At 45.7% G+C, this 21,168-nt stretch overlaps 2 protein-coding genes across 2 annotated transcripts; one reads left to right on the forward strand and one right to left on the reverse strand.

Moving 5' to 3' along the window:
• Positions 1–7,732: 7,732 nt before the first annotated feature.
• Positions 7,733–8,672, forward strand: LOC141110111 (heat shock protein 30C-like). Its single transcript, XM_073601328.1, has one exon. It carries the CDS (start codon positions 7,865–7,867, stop codon positions 8,519–8,521), a length of 657 nt encoding a protein of 218 aa, XP_073457429.1. The 5' UTR covers positions 7,733–7,864; the 3' UTR covers positions 8,522–8,672.
• A 1,739-nt stretch (positions 8,673–10,411) lies between these two features.
• On the reverse strand, positions 10,412–11,964 carry LOC141110113 (heat shock protein 30C-like). Its single transcript, XM_073601329.1, has one exon. It carries the CDS (start codon positions 11,796–11,798, stop codon positions 11,142–11,144), a length of 657 nt encoding a protein of 218 aa, XP_073457430.1. The 5' UTR covers positions 11,799–11,964; the 3' UTR covers positions 10,412–11,141.
• Between the last annotated feature and the right edge of the window lie 9,204 nt (positions 11,965–21,168).

Consider the following 21,168-nt stretch of genomic DNA (forward strand, 5'->3'; position numbering starts at 1 on the left):
TCCAGCTAGTCCAGCCTGCAAATCCTGCACCCTCAGGCCACAGCAATTTGACACTTTCCCCACAGTCTCTGGCCTCACACCCAGCTCCCCTTGCATGCCTCATCCAGAACTCCACTGTGGTCCACTTACCGACCTTTTTCTGCCCCGAGTCCATAATGGAGAACCTTAACTGGACATATGTTCTGACAGCTTCTCCAGCCCCTCTGTTTCAGAACACTCCATCCATGACTGTGTAAGGATGAAGCTCCCTCCACGCTCTCCCAGGCTCCTCCACTAGGCCTCGCAACCCCCCCAAGATGGGGATGGGACCCCTCCTGCTGCCTAGTACTCCAAGTCTTCCGGCCGACAACTTCCCCCAGTGGGCTGTTACCTCAGCTTATATGGGAGTTCTGCCCCCTGCCAATTCCAGTTGGGGCTTGGTCAGAGCTCCTCACATGAGCAGCCTGCCACTCCAGTCCTAGGCCCTGCCCCTCTTCCAGAACATTCTTCATGGAAGCAGGGGAGGCGCCTCAGAACTAAAGCACAGGTGGTCACACCCACTGCTGCACTAACCACTCCCTGTCCCCCAGATCAAAACAAGCAGGCCTAGCCTGAAGCATAGGCCTGCCCAAATGTATGCACTGACAGTTTCCCTTATAAAATCCTCACTCTAGCACCTACCTATGGTAGAGGGTGCTACATATTTTAGACATACGGGTAGTCCCTGACTTACAAATGCCCGACTTACGAATGACTCCTACTTATGAAAGGCCTCAATGCCGGCTGATTGTGCTCCACACTGGTCCTGGATACCTCTGAGCAGCTATCTTACCACATTCCACACTGCAGTACTTCATGTACTGCATGGCCAGAAGAGCCATTGGAGTTTTTCACCCGTAGGGTAAGTGTGGATCTGGTGGGGCCCACCCATGCCCCCCAAAAATCCTCCAACACCAGCTGCCATTGGGTCTCACCAACCAGGGCTTTTTTCAGGGGGAACTTGGTGGAACTCAGTTCCACCAACCCTGGCTCAAACCCTTGGGGGGACCTGCTCACCACAATCACGTAAACACAGAAGTCCAGTTTCCCCCCTGAACTCTGCACACTGTATGTAATGCAATCTTGGTATTTAATGCCCCTTTAACTACTTCAATACAGGGCTTTTATACACCCTTCCTTCCCAGACCAATTTTTAGCTTTCAGCGCTCGCACACTTTGAATGACAATTACTCAGTCATGCTACACTGTACCCAAACCAAATTTTTATCATTTTTTTCTCGCAAACATTGCTTTCTTTTGGTGGTATTTAATCACTGCTGTTTTTTTTTTTTTTTGCAATATAAGCGAAAAAAGAGAGAAATTTTTGAAAAAAAACACTTTTTTTAGTTTCTATTGTAAAATTTTGCAAATAAGTAATTTTTCTTCATAAATTTGGACCAAAATGTATACTGCTACATATCTTTAGTAAAAATAATCTAAATTAGTGTATATTATTTAGTCTCTGTGAAAGTTATAGAGTGTACAAGCTATTGTGCAAATCATTGAAAAATGATCACATCTGATCACACCTGATGTACTGAAGGCCTATCTCATTTCTTGAGGCCCTAACAAGCCAGAAAAGTACAAATACCCCCCAAATTACCCCTTTTTGGAAAGCAGGCATTCCAAGGTATTTAGTAAGAGGCATGGTGAGTTTTTTGAAGTTGTAATTTTTTCCCACAATTCTTGGAAATTTTTTTTTTTATTTTTGTTTGCACAAAATTGTCATAATAACAAGTTATTTCTCTCACACAGCACATGCATACTTGCAATGACACCCCAAAATACATTCTGCTACTCCTGCTGAGTATAGTGATACCACATGTGTGAGACTTTTACACAGCCTGGCCACATACAGAGCTCTAACATCCAACTAGCACCGTCAGGCGTTTTACGAGCATAAATTGCACATTTCATTTGATGACAACCTATTACACTTTTGAAGGCCCTGGAGCACCAGGTCAATGGAAACGCCCACAAAATGACTCCATTTTGGAAAGCTAACACCCCAGCGTATAATCTATGAGGCATAATGAGTCTTTTGAACAGTTCATTTTTTTCCAGTAGTTTTTGGAATATGTGGGAAAAAAATGAAAACGCATTTTTTAATACAAAGTTGTCCATTTATAAGATATTTCCAACACATAGCATTGACGTAGGAAAACTGACACCCCAAAATATATTCTGCTTCTCCTCCCGAGTATGGCGATACCACATGTGTGAGACTCTTACACAGCCTGGCCACATACAGAGGCCCAACATTGAAGTAGCACCATCAGGCGTTCTACATGCATAAATTACACATCTCATTTCTCAACCACCTATTACAGTTTTGAAGACCCTGGAGCACCAGGACAATGGAAACGCTCACAAAATGACCCCATTTTGGAAAGCTAACACCCTAATGTATAATCTATGAGGCATAATGAGTCTTTTGAACAGTTCATTTTTTTCCAGAAGTTTTTGGAAACTGTGGAAAAAAAATGAAAACGCATTTTTTTTACACAAAGTTGTCCATTCATAAGATATTTCCAACACATAGCATGTACATAGCAAAAATGATACCCCAAAATACATTCTGCTACTCCTCCTGAGTATGGTGATATCAAATGTGTGAGACTTTTACACAGCCTGGCCACGTACAGAGGCCCAACATTGAAATAACAGCTTCAGGCATTCTAGGAGCATAAATTACACATCTAATTTCTCAACCACCTATTACAATTTTGAAGGCCCTGGAGCACCAGGACAATGGAAATGCCCACAAAATGACCCCATTTTGGAAAGCTAACACCCCAACGTATAATCTATGAGGCATAATTATTCTTTTGAATGGTTCATTTTTTTCCTGAAGTTTGTGGAATATGTGGAAAAAACATGAAAACACATTTTTTTTATACAAAGTTGTCCATTTATAAGATATTACCAACACATAGCATGTACATAGCAAAACTGACACCACAAAATACATTCTGCTACTCCTCCCGAGTATGGCGATACCACATGTGTGAGACTTTTACACAGCCTGGCCACATACAGAGGCCCAACATCCAAGTAGCACCGTCAGGCGTTCAACAAGCATAATTTACACATCTAATTTCTCAACCACCTATTACAATTTTGAAGGCCCCGGAGCACCAGGACAATGGAAACGCCCGCAAAATGACCCCATTTTGGAAAGTTAACAGCCCAACGTATAAGCTATGAGGCATAATGAGTCTTTTGCATGGTTCTTTTTTTTACAGAAGTTTTTGGAAAATGTGGGGAAAAAAATGAAAACGCATTTTTTTAACACAAAGTTGTACATTTATAAGATAAGTCCAACATACAGCATGTACATAGCAAAAAGGACACCCCAAAATACATTCTGCTACTCCTCCTGAGTATGGAGATACCACATGTGTGAGGCCACATACAGAGGCCCAACATCCAAGTAGCACTGTCAGTTGTTCTAGGAGCATACATTACACACAAATTCCTGCCAACCTATCCCATTGTTGAAGGCCCTTCATATTTCTAACACATAGCATGTACTGTACAATTACAAACCAAAATACATTCTGCTGAGTAAAGGGTAAAGGAAAGATTACCTGTGGTTTTAGTAGTGCAGTGGTCCACAGAAAAGAGCATCGGTCCAGGCAGCAGGCAGGAACGTGGATAGCGACAGCAAAACAGGCAGCAGGCAGGAATAGTCAGTACAGGTAGAGATGTCAGCACAGCCAAAGCATTGGTCCAGATAGCAGGCAGGGATGTGGTCAGCAGCAGCAAAAGGATCAAAGGATCGTCCATGCAGCAGGCAGGAATACTGTCCATAGTTAGTATATGCAGCAGGCAGAGGTATAGTCAGCACAGCCAGAGTATTTGTCCAGGGAGCAGGCAGTACCATCAAGCTTAGGGCATCAGTCAGGAAAGAATGGGGAGAGGGGTAGAGGCTTCTCCCACCCTTATCACTTTGAAGCCTCCGGGCAACCAGACCTTGTTCTGGGAACACAGAAAACCAAAAACTGGTTTTCTGAACTCCGAACACTATTCTGGAGCTCCTCACATATGTGAGACCCCTGTGTAGCAGGTGAAAGATCAATCCAAGGGGCAAGCAAAAACATGGTCAACAGGCCGAGGTCAGTACAGGTAAAAGGCAGAAATAGACGGTAGGCAGAGGCATAGTTGATTCAGTCCAGGGTCAGTTCACGTGAAAGGCAAAAACATGGCGGAAAAACAATGCAGACGGTAGGCAGAGGCATAGTCGAGAAACAGGCCAGGGTCGGTTACATGGAAGGCAATGATATGGTTGGTTGAGGAAGGGAAATATTCAGGACAGAAATTGAAAACGGGGAAATGGCAGTATTAGAAATATGGACTAATAATTTTCCAGAGTGTGATATCGCTTGAAGCATTCTCCGATGCAAAGGCCAGGTTGGGAGGGACAGTCGGGACAATGGAAGCTGGTATCTTTCCTAATCCCTCTTTTGGTGCACACCCGACATTTTTTTTGGCGTTGTCTTCCGGATCCTGTTGGTGGAATATAGTCCGGGAAATGGTGCTCATGTAGTCTGCTGACAGAATCGGAGTGAATGCTTTCTGGAGGGGGATACTTGCTGATAAATCAGGGCAGTGACAATGTCTTCAATAAACTTTATGAAGGTGGTGGGTGTTTCTGTTGATTTCTGGTAGATGATGCAAGAATTTAAAAGGGCCAAATGAAAAAAGTAAATTGCGACTTTTTTGCACCAGAAGAGGGATTTTCTTGTTGAAAGATAGGGCTGCAACAATTGATCATTTAAATCCACCCCCCCATGTATTTATTGTACTCAGTGATACAGGAAGGCTTGCGAACGGTACCGCGTCTTCTATGAAGTTCCACCGAGGTGTCATCGTGGATGGTGGACATGATGTACACATCTTTCCTATCCCTCCACTTCACAGCCAACACTTCTTCGTTCCTCAAGCTTGTCGATTCCACCCTTTGAATGTTTGTGGTGACAAGACGCTGTGGGAAGCCCTTTCGGTTTTTTCTTGTTGTACCACAGGCCAAAGTTTGTTGTAGATATAGGTGGTGGAGAAGGGGAAAACTAGTATAATAGTTGTCCATGTAAATATGGTACCCCTTTTGGAGGAGTGGGAATGCCAACTCCCAAACAATTTTCCCACTTATTCCCATGTACGAGGGACACTCAGGGGGCTGGAGCTGGGAATCTTTGCCTTCGTACACGCGGAATGAGTACACATAACCGGTGGCGCTTTCACAAAGCTTGTTAAGATCAAGCCGTACCTCGCCCTCTTACTGGGGATATATTGCTTGATTCCCAGCTGGCCTGTGAAATGCACCAGGGATTCGTCCACAGATATATTTTTGTCAGGGACATAAAGTTCGGCAAACTTCTGGGAAAAAAAATTAATTAGGGGGCAAACTTTATATAGTTTGTCAAAGTTTGGGTGATTTGGGGGGGGCACTGTGAGTTGTCACTGAAATGCAAGAAGCGCATTATGATTTCGTATTGGGACCTAGACATGCCCGATGAAAAAATTGGCATATGGTGGATGGGTTTGGTCGACCAATACTTATGCATTTCATTTTTTTTGTAAGCCCCATGTTGAGGGTTAGGCCTAAAAACAATTTTAGCTCCACTACTGTTAGGGGTCTCCATTCAAAAGGGCGGGCATAGCTGGAGCTGGGGTTGGTTGCAATAAATTGTTGGGCAAAGAGATTGGTTTGGTCCACGATGCCTTGAATCAATTCATTAGGGAAAAATAAATTTAAAAAATCAATTTGGGAAAAACCTGCAGTGTTGACCTGCACACCTGGCTGTGCTGTAAAAGGGGGGATCGTGGATGACCCTGTGGTAGAAGGCAGCCACAATGGGTTGGCCAAGGCATCTGGAAGCTGGGTTTGGGCCCTAATTTGGTGTGCACTTGTGCTGGGCCTTTCCTCCTGGGGTCTAGCAGCGCTTGTACTGGGCCCCTCCTCCTGGGGTCTACCGTCGCTGGCACTGCTGGTAGCTGCCTGGTGTTCAGATCGTCGTCTTTTTGGACCGACTGCTTCCTCCTCTGATTCGGATCCTGACGTGCTGCCTTCGGGGTGCTCATATTCCGAACCAGAACCAGAATCAGAATCAGAACTGAGCGGTGAGAGCTCCCCGTTGCTCTCATCGGTCAGACTGAGTATTTGGTATGCCTCTTCTGGGGTGTACACCTTTCTGGACATAGTGGCTCACTGGCTGTATGTACTCTGGTGGCAGGTACTCTGGTGGCAGGTGGTGAGGTGACGGGTACTCTGGTGAAGTGACAGGTACTCTGGTGGCAGGTGGTGAGGTGGCAGGTACTCTGGTGGCAGGTGGTGAGGTGGCGGGTACTCTGGTGAGGTGGCAGGTACTCTGGTGGCAGGTGGTGAGGTGGCAGGTACTCTAGTGGCAGGTACTCTGGTGGCCGGTGGTGAGGTGGCAGGTACTCTGGTGGCAGGTACTCTGGTGGTGAGGTGGCGGGTACTCTGGTGGCACTTACTCTGGTGGCAGGTGGTGAGGTGGCAGGTACTCTGGCGGCAGGTGATGAGGTGGCGGGTACTCTGGTGGCGGGTACTCTGGTGGCAGGTACTCTGGTCGTAGGTGGTGAGGTGGCAGGTACTTAGGTGGCAGGTACTCTGCTGGCAGGTGGTGAGGTGGCGGGTACTCCTGATGGACAGGTACTCCTGATGACAGGTACTCCTGATGACAGGTACTCTTTATTTAGGGGGGGAAATCTGGGCACAGTAGTACATATATGTAATAGGTAACTCACTGTTAGCTGATCTCCTCCTCACACTGGATCGGTGTGTGAAGAGTAGAACCCAGCAACAGCAATTACACTGTATGTTTTATTTACATTAGTGACCGGCTGTGATTGGACACAGCTGGTCATGTGGTGAAGAGCCATCTCATTGGCTACAGTGATCGGGGCTGAGCTGTATCCAAGGGAAAAGCCTCAGCCCCGATCACCGCTCTGCGCGCCACCGGAAGCACGCGTGGACACCGTGCATGCCGCTTCCCAATGCCGCTCTGCATTGTGACAGGTTCACCACTCCCGACGCTCCGCCGCCGCACGCCGCCGCTTCAATACCCCCATCAGGGAACGGCTGTGTCCCGGACACAACAGAACCCCGATCTGCGGGCCCTAGCGGCAGAAAGCCAAGGCCGTCATATGACGTCCTCCCAGGATGGGAGATCCCATCTGTGGCCGTCATTTGACTATGGCTGGGTATTGAAGTGGTTAAGACCTCCTACGCTTTGTGAAAATTGATTGACCACACCCATTATTTGATGTGATTTGGGGGGTGTATGTGGGGGGAGGGGTTTTGGGGGGTTACAATGGCTGAAAAATGTTGTCTGTACAAAATAATGGGATTTCCCAGCCTTGTTCAGCTCTTTTAGGAAATGGTAATTACGCTGTGTATATTGTCTGTCCTAGAGATTAGCTTCTCCGTGTGTATCTGAACTATATATACAATATATACATTGTTCTAATCTCCATCATGTGTGCTCAGTATACGGCTATGTACACTCATCTTCTTTCTATCACAGATATTTCTCAGAATTCTCCAGCAATCTCCAGCACAGAGTACAGCGTTCCAGCCGTCACTCAGAAGTTCCTGACTCCGCCTCGTATTATTCATGATGTGTCCCCCAGGCCCCTCCCCCTGGCTCCATATATGGAGAGCACATGGAGGGGTCCAAAAGTGGCTCAGGCAGTATAAAAGGAGTCGGGCTGGGAGAGGTTGCAGTAGAGCGAGCAGCAGAGAGCAGACGCTGACACACAGGCAGACGGCCTCCAGCTGAACTGTGACAAGAAGCTCCAGGAAAAGCAGCAGCAGAGCGACATGTTCCCTCTCAGCCTCCTCCAGTCCTCGCACAGTCCTGTGTATGTCTACCGCCAGCCCGAGCTCCCCCACTGGACCGCCACACACCTCATCCTCCGCCAGCTGGAAGACGACATGCTGAGCGTGAGCAGCGACATGGAGAGGAGAATGCAGCGCCTCCACCAGACTTACCATCTCCTGGCCAATGACCCGGACATGAGGAGGGGGAGGGGGGCTCAGAGCGGACACCCCACCGCCCCCCAAGACAAATCCCCCACCGAGGGCAAAGACGGGAAGGAGAACTTTGAGCTCTCCCTGGACGTGAGTCCATTTTCTCCAGAAGAACTGACAGTGAGGATGGAAGGAAGGAGACTGATCGTGGCGGGAAAATCCGACAAGAAAAGGGAGATGGAGAATGGCGGCTTCTTCCAGGAATACAGAGAGTGGCGCAGAGAAGCCGAGCTCCCGGAAGACGTGAATCCCGAGGACGTGCTGTGCTCCATGTCCAAGGACGGGCGGCTCCAATTCCAGGCACCTCGCCTGGCACTGCCCGCTGCCCAACAGAGAACCATCACCATCACCAATGAGCAGAGCCCAGGAGAAGGTCAGGAGTCCAACCCGGAGAACCAGAACCACCGGGGACAGCAGGAGCAAGACCTCCCCCAGAATTCATCCTGATGACATGATGGGACTGAGATTTGGTACAATATTAATAGATTTTCTGTCACTATTTCTATCAGGATGAGAAGATGTCAGGAAGATCACTTCTACTTTCCCATGTTAGAATTTATGTTATTGTTCCAGTTTCCTGATTTTTATATTGCTTGGCTCACTCTTTCTATATACTGTATATATAGTTTTCTAAATAAATATTTTCATTTTATAACTATCTTCTGTTCTTTGTTTGCATGCTTTAAAAAATGTTTTTGAAATAAGAAATCTCTTAATATTTGATTTATAGAATGAACAGAAATGTTTTATATAAAGTGAAGTTGAGTCCTTATCATCCGGTCAGTTTTCTGGATTCCTTTGTAATATCAACACAAAAATATCCAATACTGTATAATGCAGTCTGATAATAGCACAGGGGTGCTTACAATGATCAGCTTTTATTCACTTCAGTAAAGTCTTTATCACAAAACTCAAAAAAGAACTGTTGCTGTAAATGCACAAAGAGTGTTATCTGGAGTTCTACTTTATTTTGTTACCCATATAAAGTCTGTCTTAATCTTCTCATCCATAAATCACTACCCAGCCTTCTAATCCAGACTGTACAGGGTTAACATCAATGCAGCTGAGATCCGCCCTCCAGCCATGTGCTCTCTGTGTATCTCTAGTGAAGGGGAGGAGTCTGTATATACATAATGAATAATACACGAGGAGGGAGGAGCAGACAGGGACTGCAAAGTTGGAGTTGGTGGAGGAACTTCCCAGTGGGCGGGTCCTTGATCTTTCTCTTTGCTCTTAATAGTCATGTTATGAAAGAGCCCCGCAGGCAATAAAAAAATAAAAATGCACAGTGAGGTAATCTCTCCAAATGATGAGCAATTATTCCAGTGTAAAAATAAGGTGAAGTTTGTTAAATGTGTATGTGTTAAGGATGAGCCTGAAATACATCTCACCGCTGTGGAACTACAAGTCTCAGCATGCCCTGCAAACTTGTCTCTGTGGTGATCTGCATATTAACCCCTTCACCTCCTTTATCCTGTACATTAACACCTTAATTTTCATCTTCACACTGTATATGACCTACACATTAACCCCTTCACTTTCTCCTCCCTCTATGTATGACTTGTACATTCATGATACCCTTTATCTAGTGCACAATCATTAAGCTCCGTGTTTTAACCCCCTCATCACCAGCATGTATTTTCATTTCAATTGCAATTACTTTAGGGTGTTTACTTTCCCAAAAGACATCATTTGGCATATTTTTATATAAGAGAAACTTAAAAAAAAAAAGTTTTTTTTTAAAATGTTGACCTTTTTTACCTATACAGTTAAAAAATTAAAAACTTGAAGCATATTTAATATCACCAAATAGTGCTTTATGTTTCTCAAAAAAATAAATATATAAATATAAATATCTATTTTTTTTTTGGTACAGTGCTGCATGACCAAGTAATTGTCAGTCAAACTATCACAGCACTGAAAACTGGCCTGGTAATGAATGGGGGATATACAGACTGGTACACAAGTTAAAGTGGAACTCCATACAAAATGTTTTTGTTTTTTTTTTGTTATGGGGAAGAGTTGGAAAGTCTGTCAGGTTTTTAATAGTGTGTGTGTTCTCTCACTTACTATCCCTATGACAGACATTCCTGGAGAAGAAAAAGAGAAGAATTTTTTTTTTTTGCAATATAGTCAAATGAGGCAACAAAACCTTACAGATTTTCCCCATTATGGAAAAAAAAAAGAAAAGAAAAGAGATATGGCTGAAGTTCCACTTTAATATTTATCATTTGTATTCATAGTCAGTACTATCCTCCTCTAGTCAGGACCATTTCCCTAACACCTCATCTCATATCCCATCATACAGTTTCATACAAATCAAAACAGACAATATCATTAGCATCTAAACATTTATTTAAAAAATAATATGTTACAAAACAAAAGAAGAGATTGTATAAAACAAATAACAAGACCAAAATAAGAGTTAATTATAAAAGTTACATCTCAGGGTGGGAATAGATAGTAATACAATAGAATAAAAGCTCACACTTCATAAATGTCTATTTTTCACTAAAAATCAAATGACTGTCTATACCTCATATGAGACCATATGTATACCAATTCATTGGCTCATAGCCTATCACTGGAAATCTCCCTCAATACCGATAAATCAATTAAAAACAAGAATTAGTTTCATTAACCAGATGGAAAAAATCTTTCACGTATTATAAAACTCGGTACAATTTTATAATAAAAAATGGGACTCTTGGTTCTCACTTGGAGATGTATTGTTCAGAAATGCAAACAAATGAATAGAGATATTAGTTCAAATTGATATTTCTATGTTTGTTTATTTTTTAATCATTCATATCTATCTATATCTATATTCTTTACACTATTTTACAAAACCCTTGATAGATTGTATCAATATATTTTCTACTTGCCTATTTTTCAATAATTATATAACTGAATAACCTTTATATGTTAATTTTACTGTAATTGAAACCTCTTATTGTACCACAAATTAACCTCAATAAAAAAATTTTGTAAACAAAAAAAGAATAGAATAGAATAAGATCGAAAAATGTGATCTATGATGAAGCCAAATCTCAGTCCCATCATGTCATCAGGATGAATTCTGGGGGAGGTCTTGCTCCCGCTGTCCCCGGTGGTTCTGGTTCTCTGGGTTGGACTCCTGACCTTCCCCTGGGCTCTGCTCCATGGTGATGGTGATGGATCTCCCTTGGGCAGCGGGCAGTGCCAGGCGAGGTGCCCAGAAGTGGAGCCGCCCGTCCTTGGACATGGAGCACAGCACGTCCTCGGGATTCACGTCTTCCGGGAGCTCGGCTTCTCTGCGCCACTCTCTGTATTCCTGGAAGAAGCCGCCATTCTCCGTCTCCCTTTTCTTGTCGGATTTTCCCGCCACGATCAGTCTCCTTCCTTCCGTCCTCACTGTCAGTTCTTCTGGAGAAAACGGACTCACGTCCAGGGAGAGCTCAAAGTTCTCCTTCCCGTCTTTGCCCTCGGTGGGGGATTTGTCTTGGGGGGTGGTGGGGTGTCCGCTCTGAGCCCCCCTCACCCTCCTCATGTCCGGGTCATTGGCCAGGAGATGGTAAGCCTGGTGGAGGCGCTGCATTCTCCTCTCCATGTCGCTGCTCACGCTCAGCATGTCGTCTTCCAGCTGGCGGAGGATGAGGTGTGTGGCGGTCCAGTGGGGGAGCTCGGGCTGGCGGTAGACATACACAGGACTGTGCGAGGACTGGAGGAGGCTGAGAGGGAACATGTCGCTCTGCTGCTGCTTTTCCTGGAGCTTCTTGTCACAGTTCAGCTGGAGGCCGTCTGCCTGTGTGTCAGCGTCTGCTCTCTGCTGCTCGCTCTACTGCAACCTCTCCCAGCCCGACTCCTTTTATACTGCCTGAGCCACTTCTGGACCCCTCCATGTTCTCTCCGTATATGGAGCCAGGGGGAGGGGCCTGGGGGACACATCATGAATAATACGAGGCGGGGCCAGGAACTTCTGAGTGACGGCTGGAACTCTGTACTCTGTGCTGGAGATTGCTGGAGAATTCTGAGATAGGAGGAGGAGGGGGAGGGGCCAACCTAAACCTGGAGGATTACAACACTAGTGGGCGGGAGCAAGGTGACAGCTGGAGATTGCCAGAGAAATCTTTATACTACGTAGATCTTCTCTCTATTCATCTGTACTTTATGGTTTTCTTATATCATCCCAGTCTCCTCTGTAGTCGTTTCTGGAATACACACTCAGCCAAACACTATATAACTACCATTTAAAAATGTAGTTTAACTTTGTTGCTTTTGCATTCATGTTTTATTAAAAGTGTATCTGAATCAAAAAACGAAACAGTAACATATTGCAGTTTACCAATTAATGTGGATGGAGAAATTGTTTCCTTTCTTTTTTTTATTTAACCCGCTGGTTCAACAAAATAAAGGAATAATGTATGGCCAGCTTTATAGTGTACATACTGTTAGTTGGAGTGCATCTGTTTTCATTCGATCGTGGACAGTGAGAGTGAACAATAGTGCCTGAGAGTTGCAGATGAGCATAGGATCAGCCAAATTATTTTTACAATTACACTTTAAAACAGAGTTACACCCAAAAGTGGAACTTTCGCTTTTAAGGACTCCTGACCCCCTGTCGTGCCACATTTGGCATGTCATTTTTTTGTTGGGGGGGGGGTACATAGTTTTGACAGCTCCCACTTCCGTTCATGCCACCTAGGCGACTCAAATGGAAATTCTCCTCTCACCCTCCCTCCCTGCAATGTTCTGGAACATGTCACAGGTCCCAGAAGACTGTCTGGCCATTCAGGACGCACAGCACAACTCACGCATGCACAGTGCGCACTGGCTGTGACAGCCGGGTGCCCACACTAGTGATGCCAGCGCCGGGGAGAAGCTGGGGAGAAAACCAAGGCTTTGGGCGGCCGCATTGCTGGGACAGGTGAGTATGTGTTTATTAAAAGTAACTTTTTGGCGCTGCTGACGTTTAATAAACACAGAAACGTCTGGAAATCCGCTTTTACCACTTGTCTACTCAGGTAATTTTTTTTTATTTTCTGCACACACCAAAATCTGCATTTTTTGGTTAAGATTTACCATAAAGAAGTATATATTTTCTAAAAACAGAAACCCTGGAGAATAAAACAGTGGGCGTTGCAATTTTTATATGACACAATATTTGTGCAGTTACCGTATTTATCGGCGTATAACACGCACATTAATTTTAAGAAGGAAGTTTCAGGAAAAAAAAAAAAAACGTACATTTTAAATAAGAATCTCTGAAGCAAAATAAGGGTCAGTGCCCATCTGCAGCCCCACCATTGCCATCAATGCAGCCTGATCAATGTCCATCTGCAACCTCACAAGTGCCATCGATGTAGCCTCATCAATGCAGCAGCCTCACCATTGCGATCAATGCAGCAGCCTCACTATTGCCATCAATGCAGCAGCCTCACCATTGCCACCAATGCAGCAGCCTCACCATTGCCATCAATGCAACAGCCTCACCATTCCATCAATGAAGCAGCCTCACCTTTGCCATCAGTGCAGCAGCCTCACCATTGCCATCAGTACAGCAGCCTCACCATTGCCATCAGTGCAGCAGCCTCACCATTGCCATCAGTACAGCAGCCTCACCATTGCCATCAGTGCAGCCTGATCAATGCCCATCTGTACCTAGAGGGGACAGGCAGGGGGGCCGGACGAGTGCCGACAGATTACATACAGTGCCAATCTCCTATGATAGACAGAACAGTGGTCCAATGGCGGCCCAGGAGACGGGACTTCCTATTACAGAGGCTGCCAAGTAAACAGGAGATTCTCACTGAATGTAATCTGACGGCGCTTGTCCCTCCTCCCTCCCTGTCCCCTCCAAGGCAGCTAAAATTGAAGTATTGGCGTATAACACGCACACGCTATTTGCACCCGATTTTCACAGTGAAAAAGTGAGTGTTATACGCCAATAAATACAGTACAGTATTTATCAAATGTTTATCTGCAGAAAATAATACGCTAAAATGCCTTTTAGTACAAATACAATATTATACCCAATTTTTGACAAAATATAAAAGACAGGGTTGTGTTAAGTAAATAAATACCAAGCATGTCAAGTCTTGAGCATGGAATAATTGCTTTGCCATCATATTTAAGAATTAGATCAAAAGGTTGAGCCTTAAAGTACTGATGTACACATAATATCTACAGACACTTCCCCTGCATAACACCATGCAGACTATTTCTCCTCCTCTGCATATCTCCTGCAGACTGTTGCTCCCAGGACTTCCACCTTCCTGAACAAACTTCCACTGTAGATCATTACTCTTCCTATCACATCATCCTCTTTTGACAAAAGAGACCACTCTGAACAGTCTCAGTTGCTGGCTAGAATTGGTTGCCCTGTTACTAGGCCAGAGGACTGCAGTAGCCTAGTAATTTAGTAGCATGTGTTGATTGGTGAACTACTGCTTCCAGCTAGTCCAGCCTGCAAATCCTGCGCCCTCAGGCCACAGCAATTTGACACTTTCCCCACAGTCTCTGGCCTCACACCCAGCTCCCCCCTCATCCAGAACTCCACTGTGGTCCACTTACCAACCTTTTTCTGCCCCGAGTCCATAATGGAGAACCTTAACTGGACATATGTTCTGACAGCTTCTCCAGCCCCTCTGTTTCAGAACACTTCATCCATGACTGTGTAAGGATGAAGTTCCCTCCACGCTCTCCCAGGCTCCTCCACTAGACCTCGCACCCCCCAAGATGGGGATGGGGTCCCTCCTGCTGCCTAGTACTTCATTCACCAAGTCTTCCGGCCGACAACTTCCCCCAGTGGGCTGTTACCTCAGCTTATATGGGAGGCCTGCCCCCTGCCAATTCCAGTTGGGGCTTGGTCAGAGCTCCTCACATGAGCAGCCTGCCACTCCAGTCCTAGGCCCTGCCCCTCTTCCAGAACATTCTTCATGGAAGCAGGGGAGGCGCCTCAGAACTAAAGCACAGGTGGTCACACCCACTGCTGCACTAACCACTCCCTGCCCCCCAGATCAAAACAAGCAGGCCTAGCCTGAAGCATAGGCCTGCCCAAATGTATCTGCACTGACAGTTTCCCTTACAAAATCCTCACTCTAGCACCTACCTATGGTAGAGGGTGCTACATATTTTAGACATACGGGTAGTCCCTGACTTACAAATGCCCGACTTACGAACGACTCCTACTTATGAACGGCCTCAATGCCGGCTGCTTGTGCTCTACTCTGTATTTAGTAAGAGGCATGGTGAGTTTTTTGAAGTTGTAATTTTTTCCCACAATGCTTGGAAATTTTTATTTTTATTTATTTTTTTTTTGCACAAAATTGTCATAATAACAAGTTATTTCTCTCACACAGCACATGCATACTTGCAATGACACCCCAAAATACATTCTGCTACTCCTCCTGAGTATAGTGATACCACATGTGTGAGACTTTTACACAGCCTGGCCACATACAGAGCTCTAACATCCAACTAGCACCGTCAGGCGTTTTACGAGCATAAATTGCACATTTCTTTTGATGACAACCTATCACACTTTTGAAGGCCCTGGAGCACCAGGTCAATGGAAACGCCCACAAAATGACCCCATTTTGGAAAGCTAACACCCCAGCGTATAATCTATGAGGCATAATAAGTCTTTTGAACAATTCATTTTTTTCCAGAAGTTTTTGCAAACTGTGTAAAAAAAATGAAAACGCATTTTGTTTTTACACAAAGTTGTCCATTCATAAGATATTTCCAACACATAGCATGTACATAGCAAAAATGACACCCCAAAATACATTCTACTACTCCTCCTGAGTATGGTGATATCAAATTTGTGAGACTTTTACACAGCCTGGCCACATACAGAGGCCCAACATTGAAATAGCAGCTTCAGGCATTCTAGGAGCATAAATTACACATCTCATTTCTCAACCACCTATTACAATTTTGAAGGCCCTGGAGCACCAGGACAATGGAAATGTCCACAAAATGACCCCATTTTGGAAAGCTAACACCCCAACGTATAATCTATGAGGCATAATTAGTCTTTTGAATGGTTCATTTTTTTCCTGAAGTTTGTGGAATATGTGGAAAAAAAATGAAAACGCATTTTTTTATATAAAAAGTTGTCCATTTATAAGATATTACCCACACATAGCATGTACATAGCAAAACTGACACCCCAAAATACATTCTGCTACTCCTCCCGAGTATGGCGATACCACATGTGTGAGACTTTTACACAGCCTGGCCACATACAGAGGCCTAACATCCAAGTAGCACCGTCAGGCGTTCTACAAGCATAAATTACACATCTCATTTCTCAACCACCTATTACAATTTTGAAGGCCCTGGAGCACCAGGACAATGGAAACGCCCACAAAATGACCCCACTTTGGAAAGCTAACACCCTAACGTATAAGCTATGAGGCATGAGTCTTTTGAATGGTTCATTTTTTTACAGAAGTTTTTGGAAAATGTGGAAAAATTTTTTTACACAAAGTTGTCCATTTATAAGATATTACCCACACATAGCATGTACATAGCAAAACTGACACCCCAAAATACATTCTGCTACTCCTCCCGAGTATGGCGATACCACATGTGTGAGACTTTTACACAGCCTGGCCACATACAGAGGCCTAACATCCAAGTAGCACCGTCAGGCGTTCTACAAGCATAAATTACACATCTCATTTCTCAACCACCTATTACAATTTTGAAGGCCCTGGAGCACCAGGACAATGGAAACGCCCACAAAATGACCCCACTTTGGAAAGCTAACACCTTAACGTATAAGCTATGAGGCATAATGAGTCTTTTGAATGGTTCATTTTTTTACAGAAGTTTTTGGAAAATGTGGAAAAAAAATGAAAACGCATTTTTTTTACACAAAGTTGTCCATTTATAAGATATGTTCAACACACAGCATGTACATAGCAAAAAGGACACCCCAAATACATTCTGCTACTCCTCCTGAGTATGGAGATACCACATGTGTGAGACTTTTACATAGCCTGGCCACATACAGAGGCCCAACATCCAAGTAGCACTGTCAGTTGTTCTAGGAGCATACATTACACACAAATTCCTGCCAACCTATCCCATTGTTGAAGGCCCTTTATATTTCTAACACATAGCATGTACTGTACATACCAATTACAAACCAAAATACATTCTGCTGAGTAAAGGGTAAAGAAAAGATTACCTGTGGTTTTAGTAGTGCAGTGGTCCACAGAAAAGAGCATCGGTCCAGGCAGCAGGCAGGAACGTGGACAGCGACAGCAAAACAGGCAGCAGGCAGGAATAGTCAGTACAGGTAGAGATGTCATCACAGCCAAAGCATTGGTCCAGATAGCAGGCAGGGATGTGGTCAGCAGCAGCAAAAGGATCAAAGGATCGTCCATGCAGCAGGCAGGAATACTGTCCATAGTTAGTACATTCAGCAGGCAGAGGTATGGTCAGCACAGCCAGAGTATTTGTCCAGGGAGCAGGCAGTACCATCAAGTTTAGGGCATCGGTCAGGAAAGAATGGGGACAGGGGTAGAGGCTTCTCCCATCCTTATCGCTTTGAAGCCTCCGGGGAACCAGACCCTGTTCTGGGAACACAGAAAACCAAAAACTGGTTTTCTGAACTCCGAACACTTTTCTGGAGCCCCTCACATATGTGAGACCCCTGTGTAGCAGGGTGAAAGATTAATCCAAGGGGCAGACAAAAACATGGTCAACAGGCCGAGGTCAGTCTATAAATAGACGGTAGGCAGAGGCATAGTTGATTCAGTCCAGGGTCAGTTCACGTGAAAGGCAAAAACATGGCGGAAAAACAATGCAGACAGTAGGCAGAGGCATAGTCGAGAAACAGGCCAGGGTCGGTTACATGGAAGGCAATGATATGGTTGGTTGAGGAAGGGAAATATTCAGGACAGAAATTGAAAACGGGGAAATGGCAGTATTAGAAATATGGACTAATAATTTTCCAGAGTGTGATATCGCTTGAAGCATTCTCCGATGCAAAGGCCAGGTTGGGAGGGACAGTCGGGACAATGGAAGCTGGTATCTTTCCTAATCCTTCTTTTGGTGCACACCCGACATTTTTTTTGGCGTCGTCTTCCGGATCCTGTTGGTGGAATATGGTCCGGGAAATGGTGCTCATGTAGTCTGCTGACACAATAGGAGCGAATGCTTTCTGGGGGGGGATACTTGCTGATAAATCAGGGCAGTGACAATGTCTTCAATAAACTTTATGAAGGTGGTGGGTGTTTCTGTTGATTTCTGGTAGATGATGAAAGAATTTAAAAGGGCCAAATGAAAAAAGTAAATTGCGACTTTTTTGTACCAGAAGAGGGATTTTCTTGTTGAAAGATAGGGCTGCAACAATTGATCATTTAAATCCACCTCCCCCCATGTATTTATTGTATTCAGTGATACAGGAAGGCTTGCGGACGGTACCGCGTCTTCTGTGAAGTTCCACTGAGGTGTCATCGTGGATGGTGGACATGATGTACACATCTTTCCTATCCCTCCACTTCACAGCCAACACTTCTTTGTTCCTCAAGCTTGTCAATTCCCCCCTTTGAATGTTTGTGGTGACAAGACGCTGTGGGAAGCCCTTTCAGTTTTTTCTTGTTGTACCAAAGGCCAAAGTTTGTTTTAGATATAGATGGTGGAGAAGGGGCAAACTAGTATAATAGTTGTCCATGTAAATATGATACCCCTTTTGGAGGAGTAGGAATGCCAACTACCAAACAATTTTCCCACTTATTCCCATGTACGAGGGACACTCAGGGGGCTGGAGCTGGGAATCTTTGCCTTCGTACACGCGGAATGAGTGCACATAACCGGTGGCGCTTTCACAAAGCTTGTTAAGCTTTAAGCCATATCTTGCCCTCTTACTGGGGATATATTGCTTGATTCCCAGCCGGCCTGTGAAATGCACCAGGGATTCGTCCACAGATATATTTTTGTCAGGGACATAAAGTTCGGCAAACTTCTGGGAAAAAAAATTAATTAGGGGGCAAACTTTAGGGTGATTTGGGGGGGGGGGCACTGTGAGTTGTCACTGAAATGCAAGAAGCGCATTATGATTTCGTATTGGGACCTGGACATGCCCGATGAAAAAATTGGCATATGGTGGATGGGTTTGGTCGACCAGTACTTATGCATTTCATTTTTTTTTTGTAAGCACCATGTTGAGGGTTAGGCCTAAAAACAATTTTAGCTCCACTACTGTTAGGGGTCTCCATTCAAACGGGCGGGCATAGCTGGAGCTGGGGTTGGTTGCAATAAATTGTTGGGCAAAGAGATTGGTTTGGTCCACGATGCCTTGAATCAATTCGTTAGGGAAAAATAAATTTAAAAAATCAATTTGGGAAAAACCTGCAGTGTTGACCTGCACACCTGGCTGTGCTGTAAAAGGGGGGGATCGTGGCTGACCCTGTGGTAGAAGGCAGCCACAATGGGTTGGCCAAGGCATCTGGAAGCTGGGTTTGGGCCCTAATTCTTTGGCGTGCACTTGTGCTGGGCCTTTCCTCCTGGGGTCTAGCAGCGCTTGTACTGGGCCCCTCCTCCTGGGGTCTACCGCCGCTGGCACTGATGGTAGCTGCCTGGTGTTCAGACCGTCGTCTTTTTGGACCGACTGCTTCCTCCTCTGATTCAGATCCTGATGTGCTGCCTTTGGGGTGCTCATATTCCGAACCAGAACCAGAATCGGAATCAGAACTGAGCGGTGAGAGCTCCCCGTTGCTCTCATCGGTCAGACTGAGTATTTGGTATGCCTCTTCTGGGGTGTACACCTTTCTGGACATAGTGGCTGACTGGCTGTATGTACTCTGGTGGCAGGTACTCTGGTGGCAGGTGGTGAGGTGGCAGGTACTCTGGTGAGGTGACAGGTACTCTGGTGGCAGGTACTCTGGTGGCAGGTGGTGAGGTGGTGGGTACTCTGGTGGCAGGTGGTGAGGTGGCGGGTACTCTGGTGAGGTGGAAGGTACTCTGGTGGCAGGTGGTGAGGTGGCAGGTACTCTAGTGGCAGGTACTCTGGTGGCCGTTGGTGAGGTGGCAGGTACTCTGGTGGCAGGTACTCTGGTGGTGGGGTGGTGGGTACTCTGGTGGCAGGTACTCTGGTGGCAGGTGGTGAGGTGGCAGGTACTCTGGTGGCAGGTGATGAGGTGGCGGGTACTCTGGTGGTGGGGTGGTGGGTACTCTGGTGGCAGGTACTCTGGTGGCAGGTGGTGAGGTGGCAAGTACTCTGGTGGCAGGTGATGAGGTGGCGGGTACTCTGGTGGTAGGTACTCTGGTGGCAGGTACTCTGGTGGTAGGTGGTGAGGTGGCAGGTACTCAGGTGGCAGGTACTCTGCTGGCAGGTGGTGAGGTGGCGGGTACTCCTGATGGACAGGTACTCCTGATGACAGGTACTCCTGATGACAGGTACTCTAGATGACAGGTACTCTTTATTTAGGGGGGGGCAATCTGGGCACAGTAGTAAATATATGTAATAGGTAACTCACTGTTAGCTGATCTCCTCCTCATACTGGACCGGTGTGTGAAGAGGAGAACCCAGCAACAGCAGTTACACTGTATGTTTTGTTTACATTAGTGACCGGCTGTGATTGGACACAGCCAGTCATGTGGTGAAGAGCCATCTCATTGGCAACAGTGATCGGGGCTGAGCTGTATCCAAGGGAAAAGCCTCAGCCCCGATCACCGCTCTGCACGCCACCGGAGGCAAGCGCGGACACCGTGCACGCCACTTCCCAATGCCGCTCTGCATTGTGACAGGTCCGCCACCCTTGACGCTCCGCCGCCGCCGCTTCAATACCCCCATCGGGGAAAGGCTGTGCCCCGAGGGACACAACAGAACCCCAATCGCCGCTCTGCGGGCCCCCGGGGGCCCGCAGTAGCTGCGGAAAGCCGAGGCCGTCATTTGACGTCCACCCAGGATGGGAGATCCCATCTGTGGCCGTCATTTGACTATGGCTGGGTATTGAAGTGGTTAATACTCCCCTACTCTTTGTGAAAATTGATTGACCACACCCACTATTTGATGTGATTTGGAGGGTGTATGTGGGGGGAGGGGTTTTGGGGGGTTCATGGTTGAGTTCCAGCACCTATTGTTTGAGAAAAAA

The sequence above is a fragment of the Aquarana catesbeiana genome, linkage group LG10 (assembly GCF_042186555.1).
Source record: "Aquarana catesbeiana isolate 2022-GZ linkage group LG10, ASM4218655v1, whole genome shotgun sequence".
Taxonomy (NCBI): Eukaryota; Metazoa; Chordata; class Amphibia; order Anura; family Ranidae; genus Aquarana; species Aquarana catesbeiana.